Genomic DNA, 15,308 nt, shown 5'->3' on the forward strand with positions numbered 1-15,308 from the left:
CGAGGCAAGTCTTTAGTTTCCGGTCAAAGACCCAGTCTCTTAAATCCGATGGACACTGCTGCCAAAATTGTTCCTTGGTCATTAAGTCCAGCAGACTGTGATACTTGGTGGCATCACATCCCTCCATCCACTGAGTCCCATGCAATATCATGTGTGAGGTAAATTGCATGTAAGATTCCCGGTGGCGTTTCTCCTCCGCCCTAAAATGCCACGGTATGCCTCCGGTGTGAGCATACTGTGTTAACAACAAAGCTTTAACGTGCCTGTAGTCGTTAGTGTCTGTGGTCGGAATGGCCAGGAGTGTCTCCAGGGCAGCTCCGGACAAAAGCAGCGACAACCACAAAACCCAGTCCCGTTCTGGCACCCGGTACCAAAGACACTGAGTTTAAAAAATCTTCAGGCCATCCACAAATTTGCTAAAGCTGTGATGATCCACCTGGGGAAAGGGTTTCTCCCCGAGTTCCTGCCGGGGACGTGCCTGCACACCTTGTGAAGCTGCAAGTAGCTGGAGCTTCTGCTCAAAAGTGGCCCTCTATCCCCAAGAGGCGAGAAGCACGGCAATTCAGGGCATAGGGAGACTGTTAGCCACCGGGCTACCACAGATGCACTCCCTGCATCCTGCACACCAACAAGATCTATGTTCATCCCACCACCTTCCTCCCCTTGATCCTTCACTACCACCAGGGCTGGCATGACCTCCGGTACCATGGGTGGACTAGTGGACACTGCAACTGCAGATGAGGTTTTAACCACCTCAGATGAAGCAATTCTGGCTTCATGCTTCTCGAGATCCTCCTTAAGCACCGTTTTGACCGACCGTCAATAGTAAATCCATATCCCTCAAACCGGGAAACAATCCGGGGACGGTCTCATGACCGGTACCGTCCTGACCGTCTGTCAATGTTCGCCTGGTAGCACTAAACTAAGTGACAAATAGAACTTGTGCTTTTTTTTAGCTTTGTGTAACGTGTGTTAGTCACCACTTGTTTTGAGAGTTTCTCTCTATGTTAGAAGACCCGCAGGATTTTAAAACATAGAGATCAATGATCCCAATGCTACACCAGTAAATAAGTCTGTCACGGGAGGCCAGGCATTTACACCTTTTTACCGGGATCATAATATTAAGCAAAACGAGATATGAAATAAATTGTGATGTATTCGCATGAAAAGGCAAACACACAGTGGAACACAAAATATATGAGAAAGACACGCTTACTGGGGTTCTGGGCTACAAAACAAGCCTTTCCTGGTTGAAATGAATTAACAAACAAAGTCTTCAGTTGACCGGGACTTGGCCCAAAATGTCCTGGAACTCAAAACGGCATGAAGTTCCTGACGCCACCGCTCTCTTTCCTCCGGAGCTGCTGAAATCCCTTGACCGGGAGTTCGCTCCAAACGTCCTGGAGCTAAATTCGGCGCGACCGCTAGGTTCAATTCTCAGAACTTGGCCGCAAAAAAGTGTAAAAATATTCTGCCTTGAAATTTCTCCGAGAGCATCTTTTGGTACATTCAAATTTGCTACTGATATTCTGGTGCTTAGAATCTCATCACTTGGCTGAGGGATTCATATAGTATTTCGGAGTTCATTCATGAAATACTACAGCCAATCTGAGCGTGGGAAATTTCTTACCAGCCAATCAGAGTGATGTCAGTCTTCAAAAGCGGGGTAGGCGGATCTTCTGAATCAGCCAAGGGCATGCGCAAGCTTGCCACCTCTGCCACTTGGTATTCAGAAGCAACCTGCTGGTTTAGGCTCCTCACAGTCTGGGAAGGCAAATGGTAGTCCCGAGGACTTCCATTCATCCCAGGACATGGGTAATCAAGCCTAAACCTCCTGCCCAAATGTTCTTCACACCTCTGGCATCCTCTATGCCCAGTGACTCATTCAGAACATCAGTCCAGAAAGACCCAGTGCATTATACCGTGCACAAGCATATATGTATTTTAATTTTTTATTTTTTATAAAATATACATATTATACTTTCCTAAGTCTTCTGGTTATGGGGAATAGAATAAGAAGTTGCACTTTATTCCTTACTAGCCATATTCACCACATACTTAGCCTTTAAAACTCCTCACAACCTTACCTATGGTTGGAGCAACCCCAGAACCTCTATACCGGGTTCTGGGTGACCTGGCATTAAATGGGCATCCCCCCTCAACCTAGGGATCCCTTGACCGTTCCAGGGACACCTCACATACCTTTCTGGTCTGTGCTGAAGCAGGGAATCCTAGCGGTGAGTTGCGCAAGCGTTTTCAAGGGGAGATTTTGCCAGAGTAATGTGCCTATATGTATCCGGGAATCCGACCTAATTCCCAGGTACATTTTTGGGGTATCCAGCAACTCTGGACCCCGACAAGCTAGACACATTCTAGCAAGACTTTCTTCCTAAACCCCCCCCCCCTTAAAACTCATAGTCCAGCGATCTTTGCTTAATGGCACTCCTGGAAAGGTAAAAACACATACATTCTTTATTATCGCATCATTATTCAGAATGCATATACAATCACTGGGCTCAAGAGCTGAGACTCCCGAACCCCAGAACATGGATCACAGGTAACCAAACGGGCTTAACCTTTATTAGTGAGCCTGGGTATCCCTTCACCGTCACAGTCACAGCTTCCTATTTGCCCACAGAGCTTTGAAACTCCACCATTACATGAACTCTGCTTGCAGAGCAAAGCAGCTACCGACACTGTATCATCGGAAGCTGGGGTCCCCGGAGCTGAAATTAATGGGCTACAGCTCTGGAGACCCCCTGCTTCAATAAACATTATTGGATTGCCTCTTTAACTACTGTAAAATTGTGGCAATGGTTGAATGAAGCAGGTTTGAGGGACCTGTCTTAGGCTGCATCCATAGATGGACCTGCCGTGCTGAGGCGTGCGGAAGCTCCGCGCTGAGCCCCTGCATCTTCAATGAGGATGCCTTGAGAGGGGGCTCACGCGAGCGTCCGCAGGCGTGCTGAAGAGTTGGAGGTTTCAACCGAGCGCCAAGCTGTTTTTCAGCGCGCTGTCGGCTGAAAACCTCCAATCACAGCACAGCAGCGTCAACATCCCAACGCCGTGACGTCGGCGCCGTGACATTGACGTCAGTGCGTCGCGGGCGATTGGCCCAGCGACGTCACTGCCCCGCCTCCAACCACTTCCCCTCCGGCTCCCCCCGCGCACGCTGGCTCGCCTGCAAGTCCGTGCAATCGCGCTGACTGAAGCAGGCGAGCCTCAGCGTTAGCGCGCCTCCGCTCTCCCCACACCTCTATGGCCCGGGCCTTAGACACAAAGCTACACCCATGGGTTCCCTTGTTCAGAGCCTAAAACATACAATGGAGAATAACCAATGAAAACATATTTAGATGTTCCTTTACGAATGGGAATGACCTTTGAGGTCAAAAATTGCATGACAGCAATCTTTTAGGTAAATTATAATGCACGTTTTCCTACTGTACGTATATTTGTAATATTTATATACAGAATCTCAATCTTTATCATAAGCAAATTCTGTTTGATATGAGGATTTTTTAATACTAACATTTTCTCAATATGATCTTGATTGCAGGCAAACGTAACATATTTTATTTAGTTCTAGAGATAATGCCAAATGTAGTATTTGGTCATTACTAGCAATCAAGGATCATAAAAGTCAATTGTAAAGCCTGGATAATATCTTCTTTTTTTTGGTAAAGGGGATTATTTATTCTAGAAATGAAAGTATTAGAAAGTAAAATTATATTTAAACCTTCTATCACCACACGTTAGATTGTTTTCTGTTTGCCTAAAAATATTTGAGTAACTTGTCCACCAATATTGTTGCTGTTGTACTAAGCAGCGCAGGAGGCTTTTTGGGTGCAACATTGACACTTGTTATTTTAAACTGTGCTCATATGCGCCTACGTACTAACCTGACATTTGTCAATCTGCACCAATAAATGTTAATTTTTTGGAGGGCGCACAGAAATTAACTGCATTCGGCTTACAGGTGGCAATGCTATGTCCTAGAGAATGTTTCTGTGCGCCCCCCAAAAAAAGTATAACGGGTGTCAAAATTGCCAGCCCAGAATAACTTCGGGTACACTCCAAAATTATTCTGTTTTTAGTATTAGTGCAGAATGAAGTTGCTATGCACGAACAATTTATGTTGTTTGGCTTAGCACGGATGTTTAATTATATATGTTAACAAAATATCATATTCACATTATGGCTATTATAAATAATATTCCACAAATAATTGATAATTACTAACACTAGTTATAAATAAAAAATATAAATAACTCAGAATCATATGTATGAAGCCTTCTTTCGTGAAGATTTCTACTTATTTTTAGCACAAAATGTTGCGGCAGAAAAATAAATAAATAAAATATGATCTTCCTACTGTACATGTAGGCCCCTTTGTGTTGGGAAACAATAAAAATATACTTTGTTTTGATTCACTGAAGGCTCGCCATTTTTTATTTTTATTTCGGTTTTGGACAAGTAAACACGAAGGCCTAGATACATCAAACTGCAACACCGAAAACATGTGTTATTGTCAGACAAATAAATTAGTTATTTTTATGGTGCAAGTCATCAAAGTTATACCGTGAAGAATTACACATTTTTTAACGTCTGATAAAAATATCGGGAGCGTACAAAAAAATGCCTAAATGCTGGAAATTTAGTCATTTTCATGCCAGTCATCAACTCCTAATATTTATTGGAAATTGCAAAACGTAATAATACTGCATGTTTTTTATCCCCTAATCCAGGCTGGTTTTAGTCATATCTTGCCTATATCTAAAATTGCCAATATAATTATTTGGTATGGTTTTTTTTATGGTTGGACATCGGTCCTTTTGGGACCATTTTACAGGGGGCTACAGCCATGAAGATCAGGAGGACGTTCCTCCAGGATGGGGTAAATAACCAAATGTCCAGGTTTACATTAATTGCCAATGTGGCTATCTAGGCTCCCATTGAGAGGGCCTAGGTAGCCACACTGACAATGGTGTTTATATTTAAAATGTTTTTTAGTAATAGTTTTATTTATGTGTTTTTTTTTGTAGTGTATTTTTAACAAAAAAATATTAACCCTTTTGATGCTTGTGGTGTACTTTGGTAGCCAAGGGCATCAAATGAGTTAATTTCTACAATAGGGCTCAATAATAATTGATATTACAGGACCCTATGGTAGAAATATTAGGCAGTTTATTGTGATGCGGTAATTAATGCGCTATTAACGGTCACGTTATTTACCACATCGTGACAAGAGTTCAAATATCGCATCTGGTAAATTATTACTGCCATCTTGATGACTTAGGTCATTAAATTGCGGTAATAAGAGTCTGTATTTTTTTTTTTTAACCGGTTGTGATATTTACTGAATTTAAACAAAGTTTGATGTGTGTAGGCCATCATTGATTGATTGATTAAGCAATGTCTTTAACAGTCTGTAACTGGTAAACTCACGTGTACATGCAATATAAGGTGGATCTGATGAAGCTCTGTAATAGCCATCTTCACAGTCACAACGGGATGATCCTTCCTTGTCTGAGAAGCTATGTGCAGGACATCTGGAGCACTGTAAATCTTGGGATGATGATTTGTAGAAGCCACGACCGCAGGCTGAGAAGAAAATAAAAAAACAGATCAAACAGATGCATCTAGATGTGCAGTTTCCTAATGTGTACTTCTCCATTGTGCATACATGATTGTGTTTTAACCCAAAAACTGCATTTGATGCAATACTGTAATGCCGACGAGTATTCTAAAACAAATCTGGGGCAATCACCAACAAGACCCAGGTACATGCTGGGTACATGCTGCAACATTTCAGTGACATTTCTGCAGACAGACTAGTAGCCAATCGGATTAACAGCGGGGGTCCCTGGCAGTCCCATTCAAACTGAATGGGACTGCCAGGGACCCCTGCTGTGTTAATCCGGTGGGCCATTAGGCTCTGCAGAAATGTCACTTAAATGTTGCAGCATGTACCCAGCAAGTAACTGGGTCTTGTTGGTGATAGCCCCAGATTTTCCAAGTCAAGTTTAAGGCAAGTTTTAGAATACTCGTTGGCGCACCTGTATGTCCTTTTACTTAAACCCCATTTTTAGCCACCAAAGGAAGCCTGAAATACAATGAAATTCCATAACTCTCACTAACCTTACATGCTGTATTGCTGTAATATTTATCTATAAGTGATGATGGTGAAAGGCAGAGTTGCAGACCTGTCTAAGACATGCAAATGAGCACACAGTAATATTTCAATTTTCTCTCTCTCTCTCTCTCTCTCTCTCTCTCTCTCTCTCTCTCTCTCTCTCTCTCTCTCTCTCTCTCTCTCTCTCTCTCTCTATATATATATATACAGTATGCATGTGTGTGAGTATGTATATATATATATATATATATATATATATATATATACATACACACACACACACACACACACACACACATACCGTATATACATATATAAATAACAAAGTAGAAACAGCTTCAAATGTTACAGTTCAACAGAGGCCAGCCACATTATCACTATGGCATCAAGCCAAAAAAGGGCACAAAAGGTATAAAATTCATGAAGGGTTTATCCTTTTTATTGATGTTTCTTTGTGTAAGAAAATCTATTGTCAAAGTAGTAGTAAAGGAAGTAGGTGGTGAGTCATGCAAAAAGTATTTTGTGAAGCCGAGGCAATAACCGCAAAGCCATTTAGCTTTTATTATATTTTTGATTAAGATGTTAACAACATGCACATTACCATGTATTCTCTTGAGATCTGAATATATGCATGTTTTATTTCTAAATAGAAAAACTGCAAGGAAGACGGAATGAAAATGGTGCCCTTAAAAGGAAATATTATTAAAGTATGCCTTTGCAAAGGAACATAGTAGAATTTATTCAATATGTTCTGGTTGTTTAAAGACTTATTTATTTTACTTTGATATCTTTCTTGCCACCAAAACTGGCAGAATGTAGAGACCAGTGAAAAGCTATTATGCTGCACACAACAGCAAAACAGCACCAATCAAAAGCAGACAGGAAAATCTATTCAGTTAAGGATATAATCCAATGAAAAGATATAGAGATTTTCCGGTGAATTAAAGATGTTCCATAAATTATATTCATTTTAGACCCTGTGATACTTCACTTGGGGTGAAACAAAATGCCTCCAGAAACATTTACCTTCCATAACATGTTACTTGTTCCTTCTAAACTATTAACATACAGTATACTATTAAAAGTCGAAAATAATGCATTTATGGGATCAGTGCTAGAGATTTTGCACTAATGTTCGTGAACTAGGCAAACAAATTGACATTTGCGAAAAAAAATTCACAAAACACATTTGAAGATATTTGCACAACGGGGGCCATGTGACCTATATACTGTCTTTTTTGTGGAAAGTCTCAAAATATTGTAAACCTGCCAAATATATAAATTTTTCATGCATTTACAAGCAATGTGAACCGAGAAATGGAAAATGTGTAGACATTTCCACAAATCTAATGCATTTTGAATTCCAATAGGTGATGTTATTTTTCCACAATTCTTCTGTTTAAGTTCTCGAACAACACAGCTTTATAAACCTTCAAGTGTTATGCAAAATGTGCACAGTACCTGCAAAAAAAACCACTGCTTAATCTCTTCAGTGCTTGCAAGACTTATAATGCAGCGCACTGCAATGCACTGCAGGCTGTTGAACCGATGAAGAGTTTCTACAAATGATTCAACAAATAAAATCCTTATTGGCTACTGGTAAAAAAAAAAGATTCTTAATGCAGTAATCCTTGCAATAATGTAAATTGGTTGTTTTACAATATTGGAAGAGGGGCTTTTCTTCAAAGCTGAACAACATAACTTTTTAGCTCAGGGCATCCCTTGGTTATCTACTGGTCAGGGTACCTAGCTCCCTCATGGAGAATTTGCCCGTAATGTTCAATTGGAAGCCGCGCCAAGGCTCCTAATGGCCCACGTGAGATTATTTTCCCATGAGAGAACTTTAAACCTGGTAGCCCTACCGGTAAATATCGCAGGAATCAGGGAGTCCCTAGAGCTGAATGTAGCGCGGTTCCAGTTACGTAAAAAAAATTCTCACAGACAGCATTGCGGCTCTAAAACGGTGAATTTTTTTTATTGTTATGTTCTGTGAACACTCAATAAAAAATCATTCAGCATGCCTGCAAGCCATCAGTTGAACCTGAGATATGGTGCACAGTGCTCTGAAAGCTTTTCACAGATTAGGCAACATAGAATATACATAAAAACTGAACAGAATGTATGCCAAATTGAATAATGTGCTACAAATGCCAAAGGAATGTAATCACAGTGATGAAATGTCATTTATTTTGCAAAATTAACATTTAAAAAAAATACCACATGTGTCTTGTACTTTAAATGTAACACGTAACTTAAGTTTGAAATTTTGGTAGAGCAACACCTGGAAAATTACACAGAATGCTCAAAATGTAGTCCCAGCTTTGTATAATGCATTTCATGTTGTATTTTAGCTTGTTTTACTTGACCTTCACATGTTATTACACTAATGTTGGCTATATATAATATTGCCTTTTAAAACAATTGGAAATATATTTCTAAATAGCAGAAAATAAACTCACTAAATGGAAGGAAATAAACTCTCAACTACTCTCATACATTTGCAGAAGGAAAATATGTATAATGCATTAGTACTTTAATTTAAACATTTTGAAAAGCAAAACAAGTCAAATGGATTGATGCATACCAGGATAACATTTCACCTAAATGCTATGTGTGCTATCCATACCTTTAAAATAGTGAAAAGTCATTGCTTGAAGGATATCATGTATATGTTGCCTTAGATATTGTAAATAGATAGCTGAGGTTGCTAAATGCATACGGTATAAACCAAAATTGAGGCCCAGGTGCACCTAGCTCTGTAGAATCATGGAACATAAGTGACATTACCTAAAACAGAAACGGACATTATGTTCCCAGGGTTACCTCCTCAGATCCCTCACCAGGTCTATTACCTCCTTATATCCCCCTTCCACAGCTCAAACCTTCCTCCCACCTCCACCCCCCAGTACACAGAGGAGTGGAGAGGGGGCACTGCTTCATATATTTGTCCTGGGTTCAACGATTTCTGTTGGCGGCCATGATTACAGTTATAGAGTACATAGTGAAACAGCACAGTTTTACACTACACAATGCCGCCTCTTGGGAGTTAAAAAAAAATGTATATGTTCCATATTAGTACTAGTATTCGGAATTTCAGTATTAATGCATGTTGGAAAAGGTTTTACTTTTTTTTCATTAGTAAATTTAAAATATAAATTAAGAAGCAAACTACAAATTTGGAACTGCTAATGTTTTGAAAAAATGTTTATGTTTTCATTTAGCCAATGCAATTGCCTGAAAAAAATGGAAACGATACCAAGGCCTCTGTGCAGACAAGAAAAGAACATCTTATAGACACAGAATGCTGTTAGTCCACATGGTTTCTATCGACAGGAATTATTAGGAAGCATAAAATAAAAAATAAATAAAAGTCATACAATAGAAGAGAAGTCTAAACGTTTATTCAGCACAAGCCAACCTTTGAACATACTACCGATGACAAGAGAAAGATACAGTATGTGTGACAAGTCCTTTAATACCATACGAATAAGAAAATGAGCCTAAAAGGCTCAGCTTGTTCCTTCTGCTGGACAAAAGTGAAATATTAGATAAAAGGTAGAAGACTGCCAGTTGTTTTTTTCAGCAACCAATATGACATTGAATAACTTTCCTCAGAAATGGTATGAGAATATCATATTGTTTCAGTAAAACTCAGATACATATTTGAGAATTGTTATGCTACTTATTTACTACTATTTGCTATGGTATAATAGACTTCTATCCACACACACATCAGAGATATAATAATAATAATAATAATAATAATAATAATAATAATAAAAATATAGGACTAATGTCAATTTGAAAATATTAACTCAAATGGTGCTGTGTTGCATATAAAAAAAGAAAAGAATCCCCCCAAAAAACACTCTAGGTATTTCAAAAAATACTAAACCTTTATTAGACAGACCAAATAAAAACATATATTAAAACGGACATCCTCTCAATGACATGGTAATTATGAATACACAACCCACAGACAAAATACAACCAATGCAGCAAGTACAACCAATATATAGATGCAATGAAAAGCTAGAGATATATTATATCCAAAAGTGTAAGGTATATGTGAAAATATCTTTTACAGAAACCTACACCGGCCACTCCAAAAAAGGATACAAAAGTATATACCATAAATACACACCCCTTTCTTAGCTTAGTAAAACAATGCCTGGGCAGATATATACACATGCACTAACCATAGCACTGATAAGTGAACTAATGAAAAGAGATCAAAAGTCAACAATACCCCCACAATAATGGAGAGTGTGAGATTGTCCTTCAGTAAAGGTAGCGGCAATGAAAACAAATCAGTTGGTTGAAAGAGTTTTTTTGTCATAGTCTTTATCAAATGAAGAGGCTTGTTTAAGGTGAAGCATAAGCATGCATGCTGATATGCGTCACGCGTCATCCAGGTCAGAGAGCACGTGAATAAGACCCGCCCTTATAAAAGACTACCATCTACATATACATATATAGCCATGCATAATAATGGTATACTACTTTCCTCTCTGTTGGCAGTAAGTCCTGGTATGCCAGCAGTAGTTATGGAGGTTTTCCCTCACGCCCTGGTGAGGTGCCCTATCTATGGAGGGGAGTGGCTGTAAGCTCTGAGTCCCTGGATAGTGACATCAGGGCTGCGCCTGCCTCCTGAAGTATATAAGGCACAACACTGTCAGTTAGTGTGTGTTCCAGCAGTTATGTGAAGTAGCTGGTAAATTGTATTCTCCTGCATAAGGGATTGTAGGAACACTTTGTGACCCTAGTGCAGTAACTAGCGGTGCAAGTTGACCAATCAAGTCTGTCATAAGCCACTCTGTGACCAGGGGCCTGGTACAGGGGTGATCTCTCAAAGAGAAGAGGGAATCCCACTTCAATACGGGAGGGCGTACCTGGCAAAGGGACAGCACGAAGAGATGTGCGGCTAGAGCCGGCAGCTGCATGGGGCAGTCTGCTACATCCCAATCTACAATAAAGATGACCTTGTTAATGAAAACCCCACTGTGTGAGTGTGAGATTACTCAGCAGTGGCAGTCACCACCAAGAAGGAGTTCCTCACCAGGACCATCTCCCTGCGGAAGCACAGATCCTGATGAGGTGGAGGCGCTGCACATGATGTAAGTTGAACTCACACCCACTACCTCAGCTGCCTGTCTGGATGACATCCCCTAATACCATCAAGCGGGAGACTCGGGAGCCCTGTTGCATGCAGGTGCACCACCAGACATGAACACGTAATGGGGACTGGTAAGACCACCCGGGCCAATGTGAGATTGGGGGGGGGAAACCCGTTACACATATATAGCCAATAAAGAATATCACTTGTGAGCACATTCACATGTCTTAGACAGGTCTGCAACCCTTCCTTTCACCATTATCACCTAGCATACAGTGCTTCCACTGCAGCAAGGGATTCTGGGAAATGACTGTATGCTAGGTGATAATGGTAAAAGACAGGGTTGCAGACCTGTCTAAGACGTGAATGTGCTCACAAGTTATATTCTTTATTGACTATATGCTAACAGTGGAGGTTTTTGTCACCTTTTTCACCCACCAAAACTTAAAATGTGAATGGCATACATATATATATATATACTTATATATATATATATATATATATATATATATATATATATATATTTATATATATTATACGTTACCAACAGCAAGGGGGGCAAAAAGGCGACAGCACTCAATAATATGATAATAAATAAGTATTAGAAATACACCACACAATATCAACATTTCGATCCGCACAGGGGGATATTCATCAGGTGGGTGCAGTGAACAAGTGACTGAAACTGACTTAAATACCCACACCCAAGTGCTACTGGACACTTCCAACAATTAAAAAATCAGGCAAAAGCGCATGAAAAAGCAGGTGATTAACATGATAATTACTGAGCCTCGTCAGCTGTGTGTTTGTTCAGCTGCTGTGCTTCGTCTGATTCCGTGACTTCACCGGCTGAGCAAAGCATCCTGAGGCACCATGACAACCTGCTGGCGCATGAGTACTGTGACAAGCACACTGTATAGCAGAGAGGAATCAAAGAGCAGTTCCGTGAGTGTCTAGTAGCACTTGGGTGTGGGTATTTAAGTCACTTTCAGTCACTTGTTCACTGCATCCCCCTGATAAAGGTCCCCCTGTGCGGATCGAAATGTTGATATTGTGTGGTGTATTTCTAATACAATTCTTTATTATCATATTATTGAGTGCTGTCACCTTCTTGCCACCCTTGCTGTTGGTAACGTATAGAAACTTTATGTGTTTTATGGTACAAGCACCTGACCTTCACAGTGTTAATATAGGAGTGTCAGTATCTATCTATCTATCTATCTATCTATCTATCTATCTATCTATCTATCTATCTATCTATCTATCTATCTATCTACAGTGTATCACTCAAAATTATCACATAATATCAAACAGGTAGACAGAAAAAACACTATGGGCCTCATTCAGAAAGCGTCGATAAGGCCCTTATCGAGCACTTATCGGCCAAAATGGCTAATTGTATTCAGTAAGCCTTGATAAGTGCTCATAACGGCCTGTATCGCAGCAAAATTTTATGACCAAAATAAACTCGCCAATTGAGCGGCGATCAGCCGCTTATCGACCGTTTTCGGAAGGATCATAAACTCGCGCGATTCTAGTACCCACGGCTGTCGTGGCCTATCGCAGCCCTAAAAGGCGATCTTCTCCCCAAACCCAATTCACCTCAAAATTTAGGTAAATTGGTGGGGAGATGCCTTGATGAGCTGCGATGTGTCGGGACTTAGAAAAAATCAGGCCCTTTTCCTGCCTCGGATTGATGCCGGGGGTCTCCGGAGCTGATAGCCATTAATACCAGCACCGGAGCCCCCCGGCATGCATCCGATACAGGAAAAATTCATTTACAGCAACTTCATTACCTTAGCGGCTAACCACTAAGGCAATGAAGGGGTTAAACACCCATGCCAGGCTTACTGTGGCTAGCGAGGGTGGGTGAAGGGGGAATTTGGCCCTTAGTGGCTGTTTAGGCCTTGCAGAGGGGTTGCGGGGGGACTTAACCCCTTCATTACCTTAGCGGTTAATACCGCTATGGTAATAAAGGGGTTAACCCAACCGCTACCCACCCGCAATGTCTAGACACCCATCCTTAGGGCTAATACCCCCTTCACCCATCCGTGAGGCCTAAGCACCCACCCCGGACTATACCAACCCTGTACCCATTGAGTAGTATAGTTGTACATCATACCCATATAATAATAATATGGGCATGATAAGCCTCTATAGCACTCAATAGGCACCCTAATTGCAATACATTAATACACAAGACACACAATAATAAAACATAACTAAACTCCAAAAAACCACACGTCACTAAATAAAAACAGTAGCCAGCTAATCCAATGAATACAAGCAACAACAACATCAACAATGAATTAATGAAACCATTAACCAATCAAAACAATTAATTCCTAAAACAACTCCGAATTATTTTATAAAGTAACCAATCCAACCAAATAATTACTAAACCAACTCAAAATTAATAGTAACACTAACCAATCAAACCAATTAATTACTATAACATTCATGAATTAATTTAAACATTAAAATACAAACAATATCTGAAATAACCATAAAACGCTTTAGCTAACATAATACAACATTAACTAAAAATGAACATCAATCGCAAACATTGTATTACCATTAAGCAGGAAAAAAACAAACAATGACATCCACATAAGAAACTGACATTAAAAAAACCAACAGCAATACCAAGCCACAAATGCCCCCCAAATATTGTCATAATAATGTATTAATCTGTACCCTAAAGAGGTACAGATTAATATATTATCAGTCAATGTGCCTCACCCCAAAAAATCAACAAACACATCCCTATTTAAGGCCGTGACGCCTCATTTGAGCCCAAGAAGACGACGAGACAACATCGGTTGGGATTGACCATGTGGCTTTTTGGATTGACAGATGAAGATAGAAGATAAAGAAGATCAAGAAATGGTGACAGATGAAGATAGAAGGTGATTAAAGAAAGAAAAAAGAAGATTTGGGTACCTGATTCGGATCTTCATGGCAGATAGCATCGGATGCTGTTGGAGGCCTTCAAGGTACGTGAGCTTCCTGTTTCCCCGGGAGTCGGAGGGCCACCGCTTCTAATGGTAAGTAATATATTTAATGTTTGTAAATGTCTCTTTTTACAGTTTTTTTCATGGGATGTGTTTTTTGATTTTTTGGGGGAGGCACATTGACTGATAGTATATTAATCTGTACCACTTTAGGGTACAGATTAATACATTATTATGACAATATTTCGGGGGCCTTTCTGGCTTGGTATTGCTGTTGGTTTTTTAAATTGCAGTTTCTTATGTGGATGTCATTGTTTGATTTTTTCCTGCTTAATGGTAATACAATGTTTGCGATTGGTGTTCGTTTTTAGTTAATGTTGTATTATGTTAGCTAAAGCGTTTTATGGTTATTTCAGATATTGTTTGTATTTTAATGTTTAAATTAATTCATGAATGTTGTAGTTATTAATTAGTTTGATTGGTTAGTGTTACTATTAATTTTGAGTTGGTTTAGTAATTATTTGGTTGGATTGGTTACTTTATAAAATAATTCGGAGTTGTTTTAGGAATTAATTGTTTTGATTGGTTAATGGTTTCATTAATTCATTATTGATGTTGTTATTGCTTGTATTCATTGGAGTAGCTGGCTACTGTTTTTATTTAGTGACGTGTGGTTTTTAGGAGTTTAGTTATGTTTTATTATTGTGTGTCTTGTGTATTAATGTATTGTAATTAGGGTGCCCATTGAGTGTATAGAGGCTTATCATGCCCATATTATTATTATATGGGTATGATGTACCACTATACTACTCAATGGGTACAGGGTCACCCCAGGACATACTTGAAAACGAGAGGTAACTCTCAATGTATTACTTCCTGGTAAAATATTTTATAAATAAATAAATAAAATAAATAAATAAATAGTCAGTCAGGGGTGGGTGCTTAGGCCTCCTGGGTTTGTATCGGGTCAGAGTGGGTTAACCCCTTAATGACTGTAGCGGTTAGTAACCGCTAAGGTGATTAAGGGGTTAGGGGCCATTAGAATGTCTTTATGTATATATGCTTTCTTGCTACGGAGGACAGAGGGACCTGCTGTTGTGGTAAG

At 39.7% G+C, this 15,308-nt stretch overlaps 1 protein-coding gene across 4 annotated transcripts in view; it reads right to left on the minus strand.

The window, feature by feature from the left end:
• EPHA7 (EPH receptor A7) overlaps positions 1-15,308 on the minus strand; it is a 215,052-nt gene that overhangs the window by 138,472 nt on the left and 61,272 nt on the right. For all 4 annotated transcript variants that reach the window (XM_075597475.1, XM_075597473.1, XM_075597474.1 and 1 more), the window contains exon 4: positions 5,446-5,601. In XM_075597475.1, coding sequence (XP_075453590.1) covers positions 5,446-5,601 — 156 coding nt within the window. The remainder of the gene's footprint in view (positions 1-5,445; positions 5,602-15,308) is intronic.

The sequence above is a fragment of the Ascaphus truei genome, chromosome 4, assembly GCF_040206685.1.
Source record: "Ascaphus truei isolate aAscTru1 chromosome 4, aAscTru1.hap1, whole genome shotgun sequence".
Classification (NCBI taxonomy): domain Eukaryota; kingdom Metazoa; phylum Chordata; class Amphibia; order Anura; family Ascaphidae; genus Ascaphus; species Ascaphus truei.